Below are 26,216 nucleotides of genomic sequence, written 5' to 3'. Positions count from 1 at the left end.
GCAGATTCAGGGCGATAAAACGTTTGTTTTTCTCAATTAAAAATATGGTATATATTAAAAATGGGGTATAAGATATTAAAACAGCTTGCGTCTGGTCGTTAGCTAATACGTAATTCAATTCATTTTAAATTTCTTCATTAATACAATAGAGGATTGTGGGAATTGCAGTCCAAAAGGGGATACATTAAATCAACAGTCCTGCAACAACACAAAGGGAGGGGGCGGTCAATCACACTCGGAAGGGAAGGGTTCATAGACTTCATTCATTGCAATAAGGCACCTGTCACGTTGCCAGAAGTGGGCGGTTTGACGAGAGGTGTAGACGCATCACTACGTTTTTCATGGTTTAGTTTCCCTTGGTACAAAATGAGATCCATGGCAGAGCATTCCCCATGTGTTGTTATTTCCCATCTCTGTTGCATTATTCTAATGTTACATTGTAATAGACATGAACACCAGGCTCGCCATTACTCACCTGCCTCCGACACAACACCTGTTTCACCGTGGCTGCTGCTGGAGCAATGCCAAATTTAGGGGTGGGGCAAAGACCTATAGGCTGGGGCATTGATTATTGTACAGCCCCAATCTTCGTGATTACTTAGATCTAGTTTGTATATGAAATTCATACATGTATCTGGTTGTCATGGGTTGGGGTGAACTCTATACCTTCCTTATCCTCCAGTTGATTCAGTCATACACGGCACAACCGTTTTTCAAATGCAGGTGCGAAGTTGTACCAGTGCAGTTGGCGATGCTAATACACAAGTCCTGGCATGGCTACTGTTCTGTATACAAGGAGCAGTGTCGGAGGCAGTGCATAGTGTTTTACATGTTTAAAGGTAATTGCTCTAAACATTTCAATTGATGGAGTTTACTGTGTTAACTGTGCTAAGGTATAAGCCATGAAGACATCACAGGGAGGGTAGTTGTGTTCAGGTAAATACAGGCTGATAGAAAGAGCTGAGAGGGCAGGTACATTCAGCACAATGTAGAGGAGCTGCATAATCCACAGAGAGGCAGGCAGGGCTTCATTCCCATGTGAGTAGATTAGTGTTACCTGCCTCCTCTCACTGCTCAGGTGTGTAACATAGTGTGTAACATAGTAACAGCCAGGGACTCGCTTGCATCATGGGCTTTACTGGAAACAAGTTCTTCTTTCTCCTGTGCTGCGTGGGATTCATGTCAGGGGTAAGTACAATGGGGGGCAGGATATACTGACATATTGGGGAGGGGGTTCACTGATTTAGTTCTATTTTCTGATTCTGGTTCTAGAGATTTTGTTCATATTAAACAAATTAATGTCTGATGGAGGTTTCTATCACAAGAGGAATGGGACGGCCATATGTACATTCTTGGCCCCCGTCCTTCTCCAACGTCTTTGAAAACCTTAATGGTCCTTCATTTTACCCTCATGGTGGTCTCATAAGACTTTTAGATGTTACGTTGCTATGGCATGTGATCCATTGAGCTGATCTTCAGGTGCACTCTAATGTCTGAGATGCAGTGTTGGCTCAAAAGGTTTGAGATGATACATTGTTGTGTATTGGGTATATCACTTGTACTGTCCCCGTCACTGTGAGAAGTGAATCAAAAGGCAGTTTACTCGCCCTTCAATTACCACACTGTATACGTTCTGGAACTTTAATGATGATGATCAAAACAAGGTAGAACTGTAGATCAGGGCCGCCATCAGGGGGGGACAGAAGTCCCGAAGCGCCGAAAAGACCCAAAGTAACGAAAGGAGGCCAAGTTGAAGTCCTGAAGTTCAATTGTACTGAACACCAATGTGTGTTTTGTTTTTTGTTTTAATCCCCTGGCCACCAATGTATTATTTTAATATTCTATAGGCCCCTGCCACCAATGTTTTTTTTAAAAATAATTTTGGAGCCCCAATTTTTTTTAACTTGTAAGGGGGCCCTGGCACCAATGTTTTTTTTAAAAATATTTTTTTGGGGCCCCAATTTTTTTTAACTTGTAAGGGGGGCCCTGGCGCCAATGTTTTTTTTTTAAAACTTATAAGGGGGTCCTGACCATCAACAGCTTTTTATAACTTTAATAACTGTGTTTATAACTGTGTGTGAGGGGTTAATTTTTTAGCGTTGATATCTGTGTAGTCTTTTAACTGTGATGTGGAGTGGGTGGGGTCAGGGGTGGGGCTTGGGCACCAGGGTGGGTGGGGCTTGGGCACCAGGGTGGGTGGGGCCCATAGTATTATGAACAAGCATTAAGGCAAAATGCAAATGTACCAACGATGCTTGGATAGGTTTGCTTGGAAACAAGGATGGATCAGGATTTCACAGACTCGTGAATCGTGGCTGTTACCACAGCATGACTGCTTCCTCTCTGCACCAGGAAGTGATGTAATCAGAGAGAATTTCAGAATGGATAATAAACAGCTGCCAGGCCGCAGTCCTAGAAACGACCAGCTCTAGATGCTCAATATACAAACGTATAAGAAATCATTGCATTTATAGGACTCCCCCAAGATGTAACCAAATTGCTCACCCTTAACTTTCCATTTCAGTGGCAGAAAACGCCAGTCTCCTTTCTTGGCATCCATTTGACTGCTAGCTACGACACATTATATTGTATAAATTATTCCAACATATCTCGCAAACTAGGCAAATGCCTAGAGGACTGGGGCAAATCCCATATCTCGTGGAAAGGTCGCATTTGGGCTGTCAAGATGACGTTATTCCCTAAATTATTATATTTCTTCAGAGCACTTCCCCTCTCACTTAACCTTTGTGATTTGGAAAACTTTGAAACTAAGCTGCTCAAATGTATATGGAATAATAAATTCCCCAGGGTAAATAGGAATATACTATACAGGTCCTTTTCTAATGGAGGCTTAGGTTTGCCCAATCTCAGATACTATCACTGGTCAGCACAGTTATGTCAGCTCCTGACCTTACACTGCAAATTAGTGGGTTGCAATTGAGAATGCCTTTGTTGCCCCATTTGATGCCTCAAAATTCCTTTGGTTACCCAAGAAAGCCCGACCTAAAACTATGAGCCCTTGCTTAGCCTATTCCCTACACTTATGGGATATCATTTCTCTTAAACACCTGTGAGGCCCGAAACATGTTGTGTGGACTATAATAAAATTGCACTTTAGCAGTTATTCTGCAAGTTTGTTCCTCTGTTCTCCGCTTTCGATTGTTTACAAGATTTGAGGTGTGTGGACGGAGCACCTGTGAGACAGCGGGACTGGCCACATTGCTGCTTTCCACGTGTATTAAAGACAAAGTGAAGGACATTTATATTCCGCCATATACACGTAAGCAGAACCTACCTGAGCATGTCGGTGGAATCCACCCCAAGCACTAATGACCACACATCCACCTTCGCATATGAGGATTCTGATGTGGAACGTATTTTGAAGCGTGTTGAATCTTTTCAGTTGGAGGTTTCCAACTTTTCACCAGAATATGACGCTGGAAAACAGTTATTGAACCTGCAAAAGAAAGAGATCAGCCTTACACTGCATGTTAGCACTTTGGCCCAGTATATTAAACAAAAGCGCATCCCAAGAGGCTTGCGGCTGGACATTAAGCCTAATCTAGGCATTGAAGACCCTGCCTTTAACCAACAGTGGTTTGCCATATGCAATAAATGTAGCCTGGACCTGATGCTACTATCAGTCGATAATCTCTCTACGCAAGTGGAGACAATTAGATCAGATATTGAAAAACTCCGTACACAAATAATTGCGGATAAAGGTGAGGAAGAAGCCGTTAAAATCTTCTCACAGCAGCGTGAACCACTCAATAGACTGCGTGAGCAGGTCGCAATTAAAAAAGCATCGAAACTAGAAAGAGACGCGAACGATTATCTTCAAAACCGGGTCTATACATGGCGGGAGGACCGTTACCAGCAGAGGGAAGACCGCTCCTACCTGAGAGAAGATCGTGGCCGCCAGAGGGAGTATCGCGGCAGAGGAACGTACCGGAAAGCAGAGGGACAGTATTGGCAACGCACCAGAGGAAGTTCCCGGACCGGATTGCCAGCCCCACACGGATACTCGCACCAGAACTATCGCTCCACTCCAAATGCTGCACATATGGAGTCATATGCGTCCAGCAGCAGCGACGATTACAGCCCATCCACCTCCAGCCAGCCTTTTTTAGATGTGGATCCACGGGAAAAGGGCTATCCACCGAAGCGCTCATACAAAAACCCTCGAGCACCTATACCAAGGGAGCAATATCCACAGAGACTCCACTCCAAGCCGAGGTAACTGACTCATGTGACTTATGTATCAACATCTCCTCATATTCACTGACTGATACAGAGGTTTCTCTGCTAAATAAGGGTTTGGGATATGTACCTTACTATGAGAATAATGTGTATGAATGGGAAATAGAATTTTTGAAATTTGTCAGACGCCTTAAATTAAAAATGCATTTCAAAGATTATCCAGATCTAGATACCGGTACCCAACTGGATTATATCCAATTTAAAAAACCTAGTAGCTTTAATCCAGTAGTGGAAAATGCAGCAATTACCACCTTTGAAAATGTGATTAAACAGGAGGTCCAAAAAATATGGGACGTTAGGGGTAACACTAGATCATTGGCTAACCTTACAAAAAAAGAAAAAGAGGCCCTACACTCATTGACTAACAATATTGATATTGTAATAAAGCCAGCCGATAAAGGGGGTGCAATTGTCATAATGGACACATGTCAATATATGCAGGAAGCAAACAGACAATTGTCTGTAGTGGAACACTATGAGGTCACCCCTACCGATCCAGTCTGGTCTATAAAACGGGAAGTAGATAGTCTGGTATTAGCCGCATGGGAAAGTGGGATCATAAACTCAACCACAAAAGATTTTTTAATCACCGACTATCCCCGTACACCTGTTCTCTATCTACTCCCAAAAATTCACAAGACACTGACTGACCCACCAGGGCGCCCTATTATATCGGGTATAGGTTCCATTTTGGAACCTCTTTCAAAATTTGTAGATCGGTATCTGCAGCCCTTAGTACAAAATATACCTACATGTCTAACTGACACGACTGACCTACTCAGACAATTACAAGATCTGACCCTAACTAGCCCGGACGTAAGCCTTTGCAGTATAGACATACAAAGTCTATATACTGCCATACCCCAAAACGAGGGAATTGCCTATGTTGAAGAAACCTTACTGGAGACGAATATCCAACATCACCTTATCTATTTCCTTATAGATTGTCTGACTTTAGTTCTGCATAGGAACTACTTTAAGTTCAATGACAAGTACTACTGGCAACGCCAGGGTACGTCGATGGGTGCGTCGGTGGCCCCTTCGTTTGCCAACATTTTTGTTCACCATCTTGAACAAAAAATTTTTTTGCAGGGTAAGTTCAAGGGGCACATTTTGAAATATTGGCGGTATGTGGATGACATACTCATTATTTGGCAAGGTACCGAAGATACCTTCAAAAATCTGCTTATTGAAGCCAATTCTTACCATCCGACGATAAAATTCACTGGGGAATGGTCGAATACATCACTTAACTTTTTGGATGTAAAATTAGGTATCTGTGGTAATAGCATCATAACTGAGATGTATTCTAAACCCACAGACCGTAACACACTTTTACTCTCTTCTAGCTACCATAACCCCCATACCATGAATGCCATACCAAAAAGCCAATATTTACGTGCACGCCGCATTGCATCGACTGATACACAATACAAATCAGCGGCTAATTTGCTTACAAAAAAATTCTCACAACGAGGATACTATATACCAAAACTTCAAGCAATAGAGACTCTAGTAAGCAAACAGGACAGACAAGAACTCTTAAAAAGGAAAGAAAAAAATAGATCTAATCAAATTCAGAGAATTCCCTTTGTGTCTAAATTTGGTAGACAAAGCAAAAAAATTGAACAAATCGTTAGACAGTATTGGCCGATCTTACAACAAGATACGACATATGGCTCACTGTTTAAACAACCTCCGCTCTTTAGCTATACTAGAGGACGTAGCCTTAGAGACTGTCTCTGTCCCTCTGATGTTACCCAGAAACAATCAAACACAATGTTCTGGGGACCACCTAAAAAAGGCACTTATGCCTGCCTGAATTGCATATGCTGCAGTTCTATTATAAAAGGGGACACAGTAAATCATCCGACAAAAGGGAATATCATTCGGCTAAAGGATTTTTGTACTTGCGAGACCAAAAATGTGATCTACATGCTAAAATGCCCTTGTGGGTTAGCCTATGTGGGCCAAACGAGTAGGTCAGTGAAAGAACGTATAAAAGAACACAGAGGCAATATTAGGAATTATAAAGTTGGCACACAGTCAGATACCCCTGTATCTAGACACTTTACATCCCACGGACACAGTCTCATACAATTAAAATGGTTGGTGCTCGAACAGGTAAAAAGACCTAAAAGAGGGGGCAACCTCTCTAAATTGCTTCTGCAGCGTGAAGCACTTTGGATAAAAAAGTTAAATACTATGACACCTATGGGCCTGAATGATTATTGGAGCTTATCTCCATTTCTGTATTAACTGCCATTTGTATATTTCTCCCATTCCAGATTTTGAGAAAAACCTACATTTCTACTGTGGGTAAGAGCTGAATACTTTAATATATATATTAATGAGTTAGCACCGATAGCCTATGATTAATACATGTTTAGCATTGCTTGCCCTGTTAGTAGGCTTTATTAGCAGTTCTAACAAACTATTTCAAGTGTTTTTATATATGGAAATATATCCACTTTTATATATATGGAATTATATCCAATTTTGGTGTTAACAATGTTTGTTTTATTGTTACATTTTATTGTTACATTTTAGGTTCACGTTGAGATTCTTATCTTGGACTTTTAGAACACAGTCGACACTTTTCACCGCTTGCACATACATATTGCCACCTTAACATGTATTACATGTTTTTATATTTATATTTATATTTATTGTTAAACCTCTATGATGGGTGGGGGCGGGGTGACACACCCCCAGGTGTGGTTATATAATGTTGTACTTTGCACTGGCACTTCACACTTGAAAAAGGGCCTGTGAGGCCCGAAACATGTTGTGTGGACTATAATAAAATTGCACTTTAGCAGTTATTCTGCAAGTTTGTTCCTCTGTTCTCCGCTTTCGATTGTTTACAAGATTTGAGGTGTGTGGACGGAGCACCTGTGAGACAGCGGGACTGGCCACATTGCTGCTTTCCACGTGTATTAAAGACAAAGTGAGGGATATCATTTCTCTTAAACACCCACTCATTACTCCCCACACTCCTGTTGCACCTCTCTTTGGCAACTCAGCTTTCCCAGCCGGATTACAGGAGCACCTATTTCACTGGTGGCTACAAAATGGACTGGTATCTGTGAAATCCCTATTAACCTCTAGAGGTCCCTACACTAGTGATGACCTTTTAGATCATTACCACATTACCAACTTCCAGACTCAGAGAGATTCTGAGCCTATCAGGTTATCAGTGGCGGAACTACCGGGGGAGCAGGGGATGCAAGCGCGCCAGGGTCCGCACCCCCTCAGGGCCCCCCGGCAGCCCGCGCGCCACTAAAATGCGGGCCGAAAATTGTGAACCCCTCTAGTTACGTAACTGCTGGTTATACATTTTATACAGGGATGCTGGAAGCCACCGAGTCTCATGACATCTCTAGTTCGTTCTATGAACGATGGTGCACTATAGGTGTAGCCCCTAAAGGAGCTATTTCAATTCTATACTTGCAATTTAACACTCCAGCCAGACTACTGCATTTACCATCTGTTACCAAATGGGAAATAGATATAGGGAAATCATTACCTGAACACGATTAGTTAAAGCTTTGGGGAAATACGCGTAAAAGCTCTATTAACACATTCATGCTGGAAGCGGGTTACAAGGTATTGCTCCGTTGCTATTTAACTCCAGTAAGATTAGCTCAATTTTATCCAGATGTTAACAATGCATGTTTCAGGGGTTGTTCTACGACAGGATCAATGTTTCATGTGGATGTGTCCCATAGCTGTGAGATTCTGGGTAAGGATTTACACTCTTATCTTCTCTGTATTACATCTCAATTTAAAAAGGGACCCATATGTTGCTTTGTTGGAAGACGTCCCTAGGAAACAGGTCCGCTTACTTAATCATATTTTTCTAGCTGCCAGACAGGTTATTGCCTAGGCATGGAAATCACCTTCTTTGCAGTATAACATGGTAAAAACAAAACTAGATTGGATTCTCGTTAATGAAAAGCTAACTAGTATACACCTTGATAAGTACCAGATCTTTGCTGATATATGGCAACCCTGGATAGATTACAGATTTCAAGGCACTCTACTGGTTTCCATGCTTTCATTATAGCATCCCCAACAGACAACCCCTTTCAATACAGGCTCCCCTTACAATAAGATCTAGTTCAATTGACAAGATACACTTTTGTGGAAGTCAGCCATTGTTGTCATACTAGTATCTTGATACTGCTCCCTGTTTTGTATGATGTACCCCACATTTGGAATACCTTACCTCTCGATACTTGTGACCAATATTTGGTCTAACCTACTTTCTTTATCCTCTTTTTATTTTTATTTATTTTTCCGTTACTATCTGTCTTTAATTTATTTTTTCTTTGTACTGTTCTATATTATATATAATACGGTTCTGTTCTGTTCTCAATACACAATGAAAGATAGACATACAATCTGTATTATTATCATCATGATATATTTATGGTATCCCTTCTCTGGTGTCTACACCAAACTCTTTTTCTATTTCACATGCAGCGCATTTGAGGCCAAATATAGCTATTGCTGGCGAGGGGCTGTTGCCAAAAACATGCACTTTCATCCGCCATTCAATGATGTCCTGCGCTGGGTCGTTGTCAGGCCCGGATTTAGGGAAAGGCCCCCTAGGCCCGGGCCTAGGGCGGCAAGATGTTAGGGGCGGCAAGAAGGCGCCCCCTAACATCTTGTGTAAGTCGGCTGCTCCTGATAGATCCGGCTGGCTTTAGGACCGCTCCTCCAGCCTATCTCCCGCTGTGGCTCCGCCCCCTCACACTCCTCTCTGTGCTCGTGCTGCTGCTGCCTCTGCTGTGCTGCGTGTGTCCCAGCTGATCTGTTCCTGGTATGTACATTTAATATTTCCCCTGCAGATCTGCTGTATATCGGCCATGTAGAGAAATATGTCATAGTCAACTTGCAGATTTGCTGGAGGTGCAGAATCACAAGTGTTCTAACTTCTAAACCTGTTACAGATTTTTTTATGTCCCTTTCCTGCTTCCTACAAAATGAAAACCATTTCAGTTCTTGTATTATAAGGGATAATGTACCCCCTACTGTAAATGATAAGGATATTAGAAGTCACTGAGGGGTTGTTCTGTGACCATATAAAGGCACAAGGCTGCAGGCTGAGTTATACAGGGAACTCTGAGTATCACTCGTGTATTATAAGGGATAATGTACCCCCTACTGTAAATGATAAGGATATTAGAAGTCACTGAGGGGTCCTGTGACCATATAAAGGCACAAGGCTGCAGGCTGAGTTATACAGGGAACTCTGAGTATCACTCATGTATTATAAGGGATAATGTACCCCCTACTGTAAATGATAAGGATATTAGAAGTCACTGAGGGGTTGTTCTGTGACCATATAAAGACACAAGGCTACAGGCTGAGTTATACAGGGAACTCTGAGTATCACTCATGTATTATAAGGGATAATGTACCCCCTACTGTAAATGATAAGGATATTAGAAGTTACTGACGGGCTTGTTCTGTGACCATATAAAGGCACAAGGCTGCAGGCTGAGTTATACAGGGAACTCTGAGTATCACTCATGTATTATAAGGGATAATGTCTGCTGAGAAATAGGAACTACAAAGATTATGATGCTGCCAAGATTTGACTTTTTTATTTTATAATAAATATTTAACTGATGCTGCGGCTGCCCACTGTAGCACAATTGACAAACTTATCAAAACAAGGGACACATCTCTCTCTGCATCTATGTATAAAAAGGTGTCTATATATAGAGAATATATATAGATAAATCTCAAACAAGCCTAACTGCTAATTGATCCATCTGATCCACTTTTGCATAAATGTCCTGATTGGAAAAAGATTCACATCCAGAAAATGCGTGCGGGGGGGGGGGGGGCGGCACAGTAGCTGGGCCTAGGGGGGCAAGGAGGGTAAATCCGGCCCTGGTCGTTGTGCTTGTACCAAAAGAATCAAAAAGTTTCTGTCTTCAGGTCTGACTACGAAACAATGAAACATTTGAGCGATGTCGGATAGAAAGGCAATAGTACCTTTCTGAAAGCAGAGCAGCACCCCAAGGAGATCAACGAAAATGCCCAACGCTAGCAAATTCACGCTAGCGTTAAGCGCTTCAGCGCTTAGTGAATTTGCCCCTATGAGTGTGGGTAGGGGGACAGTCACTTGTCTAGGGATTCTAAGTGAAAGTCGTGTGCCCTTCTCCCAGTGGTGTTAATGAGTCCTGCACAGGTTCTAAGAGAATAGGGGAATTGGTGGCCCTTTAACCCAAAAAACTCAAAAAACTCTGATCTGACCAACGATCTATTGATTTGATCATCTAAGATTGCATACAGTTTGATTGCTCTATCCCTATGTCCAATAGGAAAGACGCTGACCAAGCAGATTTTTGAGCATGCCCGGCCCCTATGATTTCTTCCACAAACTTTAGTACTCAAAGCTGTCACTGCTGCTACTGTATTGCTTTCCTATCCCTCTCCACCATGCTCTCCCTCAGCTGGAGTTTTCACAGACCATGGGGCAGGGCCAGGATGCAGAGCGGACACGTGTCTATCGCTATCACATTCTGAGCAGCAGACTGTCCTACTGCAGTCCTTTGCCTTATGTGTAGTAGATGCACAACAATGATAACAAATGTTATTTTGCTTCAAGAAAGTCTTTCTTTCCTCCAAAGGTTTTGCTCTGAAGCTGCGGCATTTAAGCAGAGAATTGGGCTTGCGATGTATGGGACAACCTTGCGTAAGATCTGCCATCTTGGGTTCAGTAGGCTCCTTCCATGATGGTGTAGCTGAAGAGATGTCCGTCTTATGCACTAAAACAGGAGTTCTGTGAGTGACAGTCTTGTGAAAGTTTCTCTCTGGCCGTCTGAGTTTTGAGGATCCAGAATAAACCCTCGGTCATTACGCCTCTTTGCTTGTTGGGTGACGAAGTTCACAAAGAAAGAGAATGGTGGGAAATGCACATGATGCAGCTCTTTATAATTAGACAAGGGATAACTACGACGGTCTGGAGAATCTACTCAGTAATGTAAAGTGTCATGTTGCTGGTAGCAGGATTTCATATGCTGGTAGGGAAATTGTGACAGTTTGTGGCCACTGTATGATGCATGTCTCCTGCTTCTGGGGCTGGATTAGAATGGCTGAGTGATGGGGAATGTTTTTGTATGTATTCCTTGGTTTGCTGCATAACAGTTTCAGGCTTTACATCGAACTGGATGTCAGGTTTGTCACTAATGTTGCAGTCAGTCTCTATTGCAGCCTCTAACACTTCTGCTTTTGCAGCTGCTGATTTTTTCAAGCTCAAAACTTCAAGTGAGGCTTCTAGACATGCCCTTTCTTTCTTTATCTCTGCTTCTTGTTCAGCAAAAGCTATTTGCGCTCTGATGGCCTCTGCTTTGGCTCTGGCCAGTGCTGCTGTCTCAGAAGAGTGGGATTTATATGAATGTCTAGATGAGCATTACACCCTAGATCTGATCTTGAATGTACGTTCAGACATCTTTGTGTTGCTAGATGTGTGACTACGTCTGTTAGTACCTTCAGTCAAACCGTGGTGGATGCTGTAGCTACACTGCGTTGCTTGATGGTGGTGTCGCGCCTGGATAAAGCACAGCCTATGTCCAGCGTTGTTCTACTGTCCTGTCCCCGTCACCGTGAGAAGTGAATCAACAGGCAGTTTACTTGCCCTTCAATCACCACACTGTATAAGTACTGGAACTTGTTTAATGATGATGATCAAAATAAGGTAGAACTGTAGATACAAAAAATATAGAGGTATCAGAATACATTCTGGATACATAAGATACAGATGAAATACAATAAAACATATATAAACATCTGATACATGTTATAGAGTCCTAATGAGGCCTAACACAGGTTACTGCTGAGAGGGAAACATTGAGTCACAAACTACAACCTGGAGGCATATAGCAGTAAAATACACATAGTATTATGAACAGGCATTAAGGTAAAACGCAAATGTACCAACGATGCTTGGATAGGTTTGCTTGGAAACAAGGATGGATCTGGATTTCACAGACTCTAGTGAATTGTGGCTGTTACCACAGAAATGACTGCTTCCTCTCTGCACCAGGAAGTGATGTAATCAGAGGTGACAGAGAAATAAAGGCTGCAGTGCTAGAAACGACCAGCAGGGGATACCCTAGATGCTCAATATACAAACGTATAAGAAATCATTGCATATGAAGAAATTTGCAACAATTAAAGAATCCAAATGTGTGGAATACTGGCAGAATTACTGCTGTGGCAGCACATCACTGATGTTTTGATACTACAACCACCCATTCTGTAAAGAGAATTGGATCTAAGATAGATTGATAGATGGGAAGATAGATCCATAATGGATGGATGGATAGATAGATAGATAGATAGATCGATCGATCGATAGATAGATAGATAATAGATAGATAATAGATAGATAGATAGATGATGGATGGACGGACAGATAGATAGATGGATGGGAAGATAGATGATGGATGGATGGACGGATAGGTGATGGATGTGAAGATAGATCAATAATGGATGGATGGAAAGATAGACTGATGATGGATGGGAAGATAGATAGATGGATGGGAAGATAGATAGATACATGATGGATGGATGTAAAGATTGATAGACAGATAGATAATGGATGGATGAATGGAAAGATAGATGGTTGATGGATGGATGGATGGATGGATAGATGGCTAGCTGAATGTATAGATAGATAAGCAATGAATGGTTGAAAAAAGACAAAGTCCATCAAATGAAAACCCAGCCCCATACACACACCCCTCCGTACTTTTAATTAAATTCTTTATACCCATATCTATACTAACTAAAGAGCTTAGTATCACAATAGCCTTTGTATTATGTCTGTCCAAGAAATCATCCAAGTCCCTCTTATAGTCATTAACTGAATCAGCATCACAAAATCACTGCATTCCCCAACCTCACTGTCCTGACTGTGAAGAACCACTTAGACAGATATATAGATAAATGATGGATGGAAGGATAGATAGCATCAACGGCTAACATAGCACTTCCAAAGATACTGTTTACCAACCACTCCATTCCCTTCCTCATTGGAGATTATATTTATCACACTTTTTTTTACAATTTTATCAGATGTCATTTCACGAGCCCTTGTATTACTGACGTCAGTAACCAGAACACACTCATGTAGACACATCGAGATCAGTCCTGCTGATAATGCCTTGCTTAGAATTGAAATCAGAACCCCGTTCCCACACCCGGATGGGGTTCAATGAGCCACTGTATGAGCCGTTGGTATAAAGGTGCACAGTTTGCTACAGATCTATATCAACCAATCTTCAGGCATTTACTGGTGTTACGGTTACAAATACTTTATAGGCTGCTGAAGTTTATTAGACCGGGGCAAGCGGTACCTCTTTAATTCCATTGGAATCCATAAATGCTGATCAAATAGGTGTAAGCAATGTCTCAAAGGAATTCTGCTTTACAGGAAAAGTCATTATCACCAATCATTTTATAAACTGCAATCTGACATATGGAATCTATTGGCTAATTGGCAGAAAATGCAAGAAACCGTTGGGCCTATTTACCTTTATGGGACATTACTCAGTATTATTATTATTATCATGTATTTTTTAGAGCACCCACATATTGCTCAGCGCTGCAAAATAAATGTGTTCATACAAAGAAATCACATGAATTACATACATAGAACATACAGAGTTACTTACAACCATTACAAAAGGTGAGGAAGGCAGTGTGCAAAAGAGCTTACACTCTAAAGGGGAAGGAGTTAGGACACAAGGTGTGGGCGCGGGCAAGATCAGAAATTAGCAGATGAAAGATGTATATGGTATCACTAAACAGAGGCTTCTCGAAATAAGGGAGTTTTAAAGGAACAGTAACACCAAAAAATGAAAGTGTTTTAAAGTAATAAAAATATAATGTCATGTTGCCCTGCACTGGTGAAACAGGTTTGCTTCAGAAACACTACTATAGTTCATATAAACAAGCTTCTGAGTAGCAATGGCTGGAATTGAAAAAAGACTGTATGGCACAGGATAAATAATGGATAACAGATAACATTATGTTCTACAGAGCTTATCTGCTGTGCAAACTGAGCCTTTTCTCCTTTGAATGGCTGCCCCCATTGCTCCACAGCAGCTTATTTATATAAACTATAGTAGTGTTTCTGAAGCAAACACACCAGTTTTACCAGTGCAGGGCAACACTACATTAAATTTTTATTACTTTAAAACAATTTCATGTTTTGATGTTACTGGTCCCTTAAGAAATCTTTTGAAAGCAGAACGGTTGGGAGAAAGTCGGACAGATTGTGGGAGAGAGTTCCAGTCTTGAATGTGAGCGTGTGAGGAGGTAATAAAAGAAGAGTTAAGGAGCAGGTCAATAGAGGAGTGTAGTAAATGGTTGGGTGAGTATATAGAGACGAGTTAAGAGATTTCTTGAAAGCAGAAAGGTTGGGAGAAAGTCGGACAGATTGTGGGAGAGAGTTCCAGAGGAGGGGTGCAGCCCTTGCAAAGTCTTGAATGTGAGCATGTGAGGAGGTAATGAGAGAAGAGTTAAGGAGCAGGTCAGTAGAGGAGTGTAGTAAATGGTTTGGTGAGTATATAGAGATGAGTTAAGAGATTTAGGGAGGGGCAGAGACTTATGAAGTGCTTTGAATGTCAGGATTGTCAGAATTGGCAGAGTAACATGGAAGAGGAGGAGCGGTCGCTGAGGTGTATGAGCCTCGCAGCAGTGTTCATTATGGACTGGAGAGGTGACAGTCTCTTGCGGGGAAGGCCAATTAAAAGAGAGTTACAGTAGTCTAGTCATGATATGATGAGAGAGTGAATAAGAATTTTGGCAGAATCTTGGGTGATAAATGATGGTATTTTGGATATGTTTCTTAGGTGGAAGTGACATGATGTAATAAGTGACTGGATATGAGGAATGAAGGACAGGGAAGAATCTTGGATAACCCCAAGGCACCGGGACTGAGCACATGTCGTGATAGTGGAATTGTTAGCTATGATAGTTACTTCTGGGATGTTACGGGTGTTCGTTGGGGGAAAGAAAGCCATTTCCATTTTAGAGAGGTTTGCCTAAAACCAGATTGTAGGGGGTCCAGCAGGTTATTGTCAGAGAGGAATGGCGTTAGTCTGTTGGAAATTAGGCACTCAAGTAGTTTAGAGATGAAAGGTAACAGAGAGATAGGTCAGAGGTTATCAAGATTGGAGGGATCAAGAGACATTTTTATTCAGAATGGGGGTAACAAGAGCATGTTTTAGTTGGCAGGGAAAGATTCCAGTTGAGAAGGAGAGATTATATAGATTGGTTAAAATCTTGATTAGACAGTGGTTGGCATTGCGGAGAAGTTTGGAAGGAAAGGGATCAAGTGGGCAGGTGGTAAGGTGAGAAGAGGCCAAAAGTTTTGAGACTTCTCATCAGTCACAGGGGAGAAGGAGCACAGGAGAGACTGGGGAGTGTGGAGGGAGGGTGGTGAATGACTTGGGGGGTTGAGTAGTGTAATGTCACTTCTGATGGGGGGCAGTTTTGTTTTTGAAATGCTCAGCAATATCTTGAGCAGAGACAAATGTGCATGGAGGGGGTGGGGAAGAGGAAAGAAGAGTGTTAAAGATAGAGAGAAGGTGTGACAGTTTTTTAGAAAGGGAGTTATTGAAGTAAAGTACATTTGTTTGGCTTGGGAAAGGCTGGTGTTATAGGAGCGCAGAGAAGATTTGTAACTCCAGAAGTCTGATTCGCAGCGACGCTCAAGTGCAAGTGAGTATATTTAGAGAGCTTTTGTATGAGCAGTATGTCAAGGTAGAAGCGGTTTGGGTCTAGTGCATTTAGTTTTGTAATGTGCAGTAAAAGTTTCGTAGTTTCTTGTTTTGTTTTTTTTGTGTTTCAAGATTTTTATTTTGTTTTACATAAAGAAGCAAGATTTTAACAGAAGTCCAATGCTGGACTATGAAACAAGTGTATACAGTTTAAGGTGGTTAGCTTCTTGTTTGCAGGATGAAATATCAGGAATGGTTTATTATGAATAAGATTCCTTTTCTTTGCCACTGTTTTCAATGTGTGCCAAAAAGTGGAATTTGCAGGAGGGGTTCTGTGTATTTAATCTCTAATTAAACATTGGCAGCGCCAAACATGTTAGTGGATTGTACAACGGAGAAATAAAGACATACTCAGAGAAAATGAAAGGCGGCACTCCGGATAAAAGGATGGCGGTTTATTGCTACAGATCACATCACCTGACGCGTTTCAGGGCAACTCCCTTAATCAAACCTATGATTTAGGGAGTTGCTTCTGAAACGCGTCAGGTGAGTAAGACTTATTACAGTAGGAACGCTGGTGGTGCCGCATTAAAGACAACCGGACCTTATGGACCGGCCTTATTTCCTTTTGACTTAGAGAAATAAAGGAGCCATTTTTAATGCTTTTAGTGCAGGTTTCCGCTCTTTATAAGGCATATTTATGGAATTTGATGTCTTTTTGCCATTTGAAAATCCTCTATCGTCCCTCTTTGGGTTTGTTATTGGAAGTCCTGAATCTCCATGAAACCCACATGTAAAATAGCATTAGGAGGCAGGAAGAAACATTTATTTGATTCCATTTATTGTGGATAAAACTAGAGATCTCTAAAATATTCAATAGATGACCAATCCTAAAACATAGGTATAGGACCTATTATGCAGAATGCTTGGGATCCGGGTTCCGTAATTGGGATGGGATTTTTAACATGCATTCAACTGGCCTATAAAAGTTAATATACAATACTTTATGTTTAATGAACCTTCTTCAGTCTTTACCCTTCAACTCAAAATGCTATTTTATTCTTGGGAAACAATACAAATGCTTTCATCCACTTGCAAACAAAAAGGGTGTGTTTATTTCACGAGTTCATAGTTTGACACCAAATCACACCACTTGTTTTGGGGAGGTGTGTTACCCAATCCCTTCCTCTGGTGTAAATGACCCCAAATTCCCCTTAGCTTTATACAAATAAATAACAGCACCCCCTAGTGTCCATCTGGAGTAATTCCTTGTATTCAAGTCCATGTGACATAGTCCATATAAAGTCCTTTATGCAATTCTATACGTTAGTTTTCTTTATCTAGAATGATTAGGTGGCAGTGACAGAAGGAGATAACACTCGTAAATTATTACAGAGGGAAATAAATTGGATCATGAAAATCGACACTGCTGATAAGGGATGAAATGAGGATGTGAATTCAAGTGATTTTTGTAATTTTTTTGTAATTATTGGTTGTATTACTAACATTGTACTGTTCCTTTCTAGATTAAGAAAAGAAAGGGATAGAATTGCAGTAGTTTAGCAAGATATATAAAGCCACAAGGTCATAATCTTTGTTCTTTCTGTTTCCATGTGTCTTGGATTATTTGTGCACATTTTTGCCCTTGTTCCTTTTGGTGAACTCTAGGTATGAAGGACTTTATATGGATGTCACATGGACTTGAATACAAGGAATTACTCCGGATGGACACTAGGGGTGCTATTGCTTATTTGTATAAAGCTAAGGGGAATTTGGGGTCATTTACAGCCGAGGAAAGGAGTGGGTAACACACCTCCCCAAAGTGGTGTCAATTGGTGTCAAACCATGAAATAAACACACACTTTCTGTTTGCAAGTGAATGAAAGCGTTTTTATTGTTTCATTGGTCACTGGAGGGAAGGTACCAGTTAATCCACCTGCACTCCACTATTTCTTTTTCTGTTTGTGGAAGATATTATTCTGGGGGTGACCAACCCCAGTGGCAAAAAAAGTTGTTTTTTTTGATTGATTGATCCTTCTGTTTTAATGCTTTTCTGATTTTGTTTGCTGAGTATATTTCTGTGAAGGCCCCCCCCCCATTCCACTTTTGAGTCTGATTTCTGGTTGTTAGGATAATTATTCGTAGCAACTTAATAACTGTTTACATTTCAAGCATTAGCGCTCAAGAACAAATAAAAAAGGAAATAAAAAAACACAAAAAATAAATAAAAAAAACCCCAAAAAAATGATGAGACCCCATATTATCAAGTTTACAGGGCCAAACAAACAGGTCCCAATTATTAGCCAACTAGTCCACCGAGCTCCTTGTGTGGCAGGCCCTGCCAACAAGTAAAATGGGCCTAAATGAAAAAAAGCCCCTTCATTAGAGCCACACCCCCTATCTGCCTTGGCCCCTCCCCAATCAAAGCAAATCAAAACCCTTCCCACAATCCACCCAAACTCCATCTACTCCATCACAAGTCCTGCCTTTTTCATGGCCAGTAAATGTTGCTTTTAGATCTAGCGTCTCTCTTCCATTGGGCCCCCAACAGCAGTACCCCCTTGACCCCCCTGGTGGCCACGCTGCCTATTTCACTCCAGTCCCACATAGATTTACAGGACAATATATAAACAGTGAGGAAACTTGCTACTTTATTCATGGAGTATTATGCAAGGAGTTGGCCCTGAAATACAATGAAAGAATCTGTGTAGAAAATGTTTCTATATTATTCTACCATGTAAGGCTTGAATTTGGATTGCATAGTCTTTCTACAATAAACATCATTTTCCCCATTGACTGAAATATATTAATCTACAGTAAACTAAATGAACCTACATTATATTAATTCTTGCATGTGGAAAGTCCTCCCATACGGAATTCGAGGTGCTCTAATTTGAATGGTCAGTAACCAATATAATTTATAGTTTATCTACAGAATTCTGCCGTTGGATCAGTACCGTATAGGTCCTCCCAAAAAAACCAGTGTTTCCGATCAGATGGACTCCAACCTTACATCAGAGTTTGCAGACCTTCTCAAACTAATAGACTGGCCTTCACCTTCATCTTCCATTACCAACTTCAGTCTTTCCACCAATCCCAAGGAGTGCTGGTACGAGCTGAAGAGTCCACGTTCCATTTACCATGTGGGTGAAACATTAGAGGTTCTTATAATGGCCAAAGATCACTATGGAAATCTCAAGTCATATGGTGGGGACTTCTTCCAAGCCAAGGTCCATTCCCCAAACCTTAAAGCAGGGGTCACAGGACATGTAAAGTATCTTAACAATGGCACCTATTTGGCAACATTTTTTCTTCCATGGGAAGGGGAGGCCCAAGTGAACATCAGGCTGATTCACTCAAGCGAGGCTGTGTCTGTACTAAAGGACAAAAGAGAGAGACATCCAGATAAGGTGAATGACTTCTACATTTTCTGCTATGGGACTTCTCCTTTACCCAATGCCCCTGTAGAAATTCAAAACTGCACTTACTGTCCTCTGGCCCCATGACATAGATTTATTCTTAAGCAGGGCCGGATTTACATAGCGGGTGCCCCTAGGCCCGCTGTCGTTCATCGCCTCTGTCCCCTCCTTTTAATTTGCTTAAATTTTCATCATTGGGACCAGAGCAATGGGGATTGACGTACAGGAAATTAAAAAAACTGTGCATCCCCAGTGTTTTTGAACCAATCTGGGTATGGTTGGGCAGCATGTCGCCCCCTAAAATCCTGCCACCCTAGGTCCGGGCCTTGGTGGCCTCTCCACAAATCCAGGCCTTTTTCTTAAGTGCCAAAGGAATGTTAGGATCTTACATCCTATTCCAGCACCTCCTGGGGGCTATGCAGGCTGGGGATGGATGGGGCAGATAGATGGATGGAAAAATAGAGCAACTGAAGCTGAAAAGACGTCAAGTAAAGAAGCATCGAGGTAAAAGGAGATAATCTGATATACATTTAGGGAGTATGTGGAAGGGGCAGAATCAGTGGTTGTGGCCAGTTTATGCTTCTCCTACCTCATGTCATTTTGTGCTTTGTATTCCCTTTACTTTCTCTTCTCTTGGGATGGCAGTTTATATTCCTGAAGGTTCTCCTCCCTCCCACATTGTCAATCCTTTACTTTATTCTCTCCTACATATTCTCTCCATTCTATTTTTACCCCACCTCCCTCTGTTTCATTCCATTTAGGTTTTCATTCTTCCAGGTCATGGTATATCTAGTGGAAGTAAATCTAGAGCAACTGGACTTGCTGAGTAATTATGGGAGACTTTTTATTACTCATCTGATCAGCTTCTTCAGTTTAACTGAAGAAGTTGCTTGGATGAGTAGAGAAACGTTTTCAATAATTACTCAGCGAGTCCAGTTGCTCTAGATTTACTTCTGCTAGAGATGTTTAATTCCAGTTACATTTATTTCCTGCATGTGCCATTCATTCCTGTACATCTTTTCCTGTTTTTCTCCCCTTCTCCCCATGGTAGGCTTCTCTTAAGGTAGAGTGTGTTCTCTCTATTCAGCAGTGTGCATTGCCACAACACCTCAAGAAGAGGCAGGGTTTTCAACTTTAAAACCTCGCCCCACTATGTCTTTTTTATCAGTGGTGCTTTCTTCCATGCTGGTGAGCCATGCTGACATACTACTCATTGGAAAGGGTTTGAATGACCATGATAAAGAAATAGCACAGTACTATTATCAAGCAAGGTCAGCCTTGGACAATTATAGACAATTTGCAGAGTTGACCCCAAAGCAGGCAACAAGGGCAGAAAAAGAGAAAGACACAAAAAAGAAGGGATAAAGGGGGAGCAAAAAAACATAACAACAAAGAGAGTGAAGAGAGAAGTAGGGCCCCCCAACCTTTAAATAAAGAAAAAAATAGGTGATACTATAAGTAGAGAGAAAAACACATTGTTGAAATGGCAGACTTCCATTCCATCACAGATATATTGATCTTTGTCACTCTTGTAGGCCAAACCCCACCCATTGTTGAGACCAGTCTTTGCTCGAAGCAGAGAAAGACTTTTTGTTATTCACTTTCCTCTATAAAAAAATGTTACATATGTGCCTTAGGCCAAAGGAGAGGGACATCATATGTATGTGGCCCCTGGTTGCTGGGTCTTGTCATCCAGAAGAACTAGTAGCATGGAGTACTAATTAAAACAAAATGTTTACCTATAAATCGTCCCTGATCCAATTACGCCCAAACATGCTCATGATCCTCCCAACCCTGTTCATTGCACCACCACTTCCAAACAGGAAGGGACAATGGAGGTGTAGGAAAGCCTGTAATACTTTCAGAGAAGTTAGAAGGAACCACATGGGTGTCAGATACATATACATTTAGCTCCTAAACTTTTACTATGGTATTTAGTGTATAAGAGTTGCCGTTTCATCCTGCAGGTGTATTTTAATGGGTATTTCCATTTTAATGGGAGCATTGAGGAAAAAGAGTGTAACATTGCAGTCCCAGGAGATGACGTATGTAACTACAGTGATCCTGTGACTGGGGACCCCTGGCAGTGCTTAAAACCCCAGAAGATGCCATGCGACTCATTGGTCTATCACTCCATGGGCGGGTACCGCACAGTCACCAACTCACTGGAAGATTCTTTACTCAGTAGGTGAGTGGAAGCTACCTGGTGACCAAAATGTCCTTCATAAAATAAATCCAGGATAAAACACATTACCACAAACCAGATGGTGCAGCAGCTTTTCTTGCTTACAACACCCTATTTTCAGGGCTTCAGTCCCCAAATTACAACATCACAGTCGCTTTAGAGCAATGGTCATTGGGTGGCTGCTTGCTTTTTTCTAGGAGGTGGTCAGCAGCATGACAGTTGAAAAATAAACCACTTAATCACTCACTCATCCCTCCCTCAGCTCTGTCACTACTCAGAATATTAAAGGGGCTTTTACGTCGATCAAGATAGAGCCAGCCACCAACTCTAAAGGTAATAGACCAACTGTACATAGAGCAACTATAAGCAGTAGAACCTCTATAAACGTATGTATTGGATCCTTAATTTCTTTCTCATCTTCCACCCACCTTCCTTCAACTAACAGCATTTCTTGTCACTCTCAGTCTTTCTTTCCACCCCTACTTATAATATCCTTCCCCCAGTACCACCTATCTTTTGTAGGTCTCACATCTAGACTTCAAGTCTGTTCTCCTGGCCAGGAACCAAGTCAACCTTCTGGGTTTTATTATAATGACATCTGGACATCGTTGGTCTGTCTGGGGAGACATTTTCCCAGCCCATCTGATGCTCGTGACTGTCTTAAAGGGAAGGACATACACATGTTTGGTGATTCAACACTACGCCAGTGGTTTGAGTATCTGGAGGGATTCATACCAAGTAAGAAGATGACATTAAACTTAATGTATTATGTACGCAGAATATGGCTGGCTCATAAAAACACTTAGGTGCAAGTTTGAACCAGTACAATAACCCATAGCAACTAGACCTTTGTCCTTAAATCTTTTATTCTAAAGTCCAAAATCTTCCCGGTGGGCTTGATGTAGTGCTTAATAATGTAAATACTTGAGGTTACTGCATGAACCCAAGAGAACTTGATATGGTCAATGTAAATGTGTGTAATGTAAATTAAGAAAAACAAGTGGAAAAGATCAAAGGAAGAATAAGGTTATAGAATATCAAAGGAAAGTTGATCGAAGGAAGAAGAAGTGTCCGAAAGTCAAAGGAAGGATGAGAGTAAAAAGGTCAAAGAAAAAACAGGTAGGTCAACGAAAGAGGAACTTTTGGAAGGCGAAAGGAAGAAAAAGGGGTACAACAATAAGGAAATGAAATTCAAAGGAAGAATAAGAGTAGAAGGTCATAGGAAGAATATGTTTTAGAAGGTTAAATTAAGGGTTACATGTCAATTGAAGAATAGGTGTCATAAGGTCAAAGAAAAGTAAGTTTTACAGGGTCAAATAAAAAAGGGCTAGAAGGTCAAATGAAGAATAAATGTCTGAAGGTCAAAGGAAGAATAGGTATTAGAAGGTCAAGGAAAAGTTAGTGTTAAAATAAGGATTGGAAGGTCAAACAAAAGGTAAAGTTTGTCATTCATGGAAGGGTCTACTTGTTTAGCCATGTTGCCATATTTGTGAATCTTTGCCCCATCTAATTACCCAAGTCGTGAATCAAATCTGGCTCATTCTATTATTTTGCCCTTTGACCAAAATTGCCATTTCATAAAGGATCAACAAGCAAATAAGGAGACAAGTACTTATTTTGGGCCTTCAAACAAGACTCAAAAGATCAACACTGTCATTTACTGAAAGAGACCAATAATAAGTTTGAATGTTTTCATGCTTGACAAACAATACAAACATATCACACACCATTTGAAGAGCCAGAAAAATAAGAGAACAATGAAATTCTAGGAGAATGAATGAAACAAAAGAAAGGATCCCATAATGAAAAGACAAGGTGAGAGAAACTCAATGAGACGTTGCAGGAAATGGCCCCACTCTTCTATATTGTCCTTTAGGACTTAAAATGTTCCCTACCAATCAGTTGAACTTTAGAAGTTGCTCAGATGAGTAGTGAAACTTTTCAAGAAATCTCAGAAAGTCAATTTGCTTTAGACTTTTCTCCACTAGATAAGATGAAATGTGATTTGTTCCTCCAAAGAGAAATGTAAGAGGTGAATGTTGATGGTGAAAGAAGGGAAATATGATGTTGGGTTAGGCGGCTGAAATGAATGTAATGTGCACAGAGTAGGCTTGCTGGCTACAGTAGATACTCCTAGAATGTAGAATAGTCTAGAACAGGACATAAGAAGAAGAAGAACACTTAATAGATTTCTTTATGATTCTTTCTTCAGCTCTGAAAAGAATTGATCTGCATGTAAATTACCAGTCTGGCCCCTTGCTAGCTGTGGATCCAGACGTTGGCCTGGTGATGAGATGGCGGGCCCATGGAAACCCTTTGCGCACCACCAAGACTATGATCAATAACCTGCACTATGAGGCAGCCCACCTGTATGGGATTGGTGGTGGACCACAAACTGTCGTGGTCTTTACACTGTGGGCCCACTTCACCACATACCCAGTCAGTGTATATATACAGAGGTTGTTTAGGTTACGGAGGGCGATTTCCTCTCTGCTTTTTCGGAGTCCTGAGACCACTGTGCTGATTAAGTCGGCTAACACTGGCTACAAATCGATTTATGGCAGCGACTGGCTCTCCCTTCAGCTGGACATTTTACTCAGAGCTATCTTCAAGGACATGGCTGTAACTATCCTGGATGTTTGGGACATGACCTCCTGCCATTACCTTCCTGATAATATCCACCCAGGAGCTCCAGTTATCAGAAACGAAGTGGACCTCATGTTGTCCTATATCTGCCCCAGATAAGCTCATAAAGAGATTAACATTCAGAGACAAGGACAAAACAGACATTTATTGGGCTCCCTATATTTATAGTGGATCCAACCTATGACTGTTGAGTTGTTGTTCTGCTTCAGTACTGACATTCAGTGTTAGTGTTGTCATCCTGTTCCTCCATCAGCATCTCACCCTACCACACCACCAGTCTAACCAGAGCCAGAAGTAGGCAATACTACTTTATCTGGTGCCCTACCTGCCTGTGTGCAATTCTCAACTGAGTTGCTCACTGACTCCAACCTCCTGGTGTTCATTCTTCTCGCTGCTTCCTGACCTCTCTTCCACCCCCTCCCACACCTGTGGAAGTGTGTCCCTTATTTGCACCCTAGACACACAAATCTATTGGTTACCCCTACTTTCAGTCCAGGCTATTATCCACACTGCTACTATCAGCATCTTCCTTCTATCCCACAGCCACACTCCCTTCCCAGAGACTATTATCCCACTGTTACTATAGACACCATCTCTTCCCTACTATACCTGCTATCCCACAGTCACACTCCCTTCCCAGAGACTATTATCCACTGTTACTATAGGTACCATCTCTCCCTACTATACCTGATATCCCACAGTCACACTCCCTTCCCAGAGACTATTATCCCACTGTTACTATAGACACCATCTCTCCCTACTATACCTGCTATCCCACAGTCACACTCCCTTCCCAGAGACTATTATCCACTGTTACTATAGGCACCATCTCTCCCTACTATACCTGATATCCCACAGTCACACTCCCTTCCAGAGACTATTATCCCACTGTTACTATAGACACCATCTCTCCCTACTATACCTGCTATCCCACAGTCACACTCCCTTCCCAGAGACTATTATCCACTGTTACTATAGACACCATCTCTCCCTACTATACCTGCTATCCCACAGTCACACTCCCTTCCCAGAGACTATTATCCCACTGTTACTATAGACACCATCTCTCCCTACTATACCTGCTATCCCACAGTCACACTCCCTTCCCAGAGATTATTATCCCACTGTTACTATAGACACCATCTCTCCCTACTATACCTGCTATCCCACAGTCACACTCCCTTCCCAGAGACTATTATCCCACTGTTACTATAGACACCATCTCTCCCTACTATACCTGCTATCCCACAGTCACACTCCCTTCCCAGAGACTATTATCCACTGTTACTATAGACACCATCTCTCCCTACTATACCTGCTATCCCACAGTCACACTCCCTTCCCAGAGACTATTATCCACTGTTACTATAGGCACCATCTCTCCCTACTATACCTGCTATCCCACAGTCACATTCCCTTCCCAGAGACTATTATCCACTGTTACTATAGGCACCATCTCTCCCTACTATACCTGCTATCCCACGGTCACACTCCCTTCCCAGAGACTATTATCCACTGTTACTATAGACTCCATCTCTCCCTACTATACCTGCTATCCCACAGTCACAGTCCCTTCCCAGAGACTATTATCCACTGTTACTATAGGCACCATCTCTCCCTACTATACCTGCTATCCCACAGTCACACTCCCTTCCCAGAGACTATTATCCACTGTTACTATAGACACCATCTCTCCCTACTATACCTGCTATCCCACAGTCACAGTCCCTTCCCAGAGACTATTATCCACTGTTACTATAGGCACCATCTCTCCCTACTATACCTGCTATCCCACAGTCACACTCCCTTCCCAGAGACTATTATCCACTGTTACTATAGGCACCATCTCTCCCTACTATACCTGCTATCCCACAGTCACACTCCCTTCCCAGAGACTATTATCCACTGTTACTATAGACACCATCTCTCCCTACTATACCTGCTATCCCACAGCCA

At 41.7% G+C, this 26,216-nt stretch overlaps 2 protein-coding genes across 3 annotated transcripts; both read left to right on the top strand.

The window, feature by feature from the left end:
- Nucleotides 1-526: 526 nt before the first annotated feature.
- On the top strand, nt 527-24,662 carry LOC108711751 (NXPE family member 3). 2 transcript variants are annotated; one of them, XM_018253763.2, is made up of 6 exons: nt 527-1,188; nt 18,935-19,420; nt 21,397-21,617; nt 21,877-21,947; nt 22,137-22,352; nt 23,827-24,662. In XM_018253763.2, the coding sequence occupies exons 1-6, from the start codon at nt 1,129-1,131 to the stop codon at nt 24,357-24,359; spliced, it is 1,587 nt and encodes a 528-aa protein (XP_018109252.1). In that variant the 5' UTR covers nt 527-1,128; the 3' UTR covers nt 24,360-24,662. The 2 variants fall into 2 exon arrangements, with proteins under 2 accessions (XP_018109252.1, XP_041443277.1); XM_041587343.1 differs by having other exon boundaries at nt 528-1,188; nt 21,877-22,352.
- Nucleotides 3,076-7,205, top strand: LOC121401658. Its single transcript, XM_041587344.1, has 3 exons — nt 3,076-4,236; nt 6,549-6,579; nt 6,811-7,205. The coding sequence occupies exons 1-2, from the start codon at nt 3,302-3,304 to the stop codon at nt 6,553-6,555; spliced, it is 942 nt and encodes a 313-aa protein (XP_041443278.1). The 5' UTR covers nt 3,076-3,301; the 3' UTR covers nt 6,556-6,579; nt 6,811-7,205.
- Nucleotides 24,663-26,216: the final 1,554 nt, after the last annotated feature.

Source organism: Xenopus laevis, chromosome 3L (assembly GCF_017654675.1).
Source record: "Xenopus laevis strain J_2021 chromosome 3L, Xenopus_laevis_v10.1, whole genome shotgun sequence".
In the NCBI taxonomy this organism is placed as follows: Eukaryota; Metazoa; Chordata; class Amphibia; order Anura; family Pipidae; genus Xenopus; species Xenopus laevis.
Note: the sequence above shows the minus strand (reverse complement) of the source record. Positions and strands in the feature narration are given on the sequence as shown.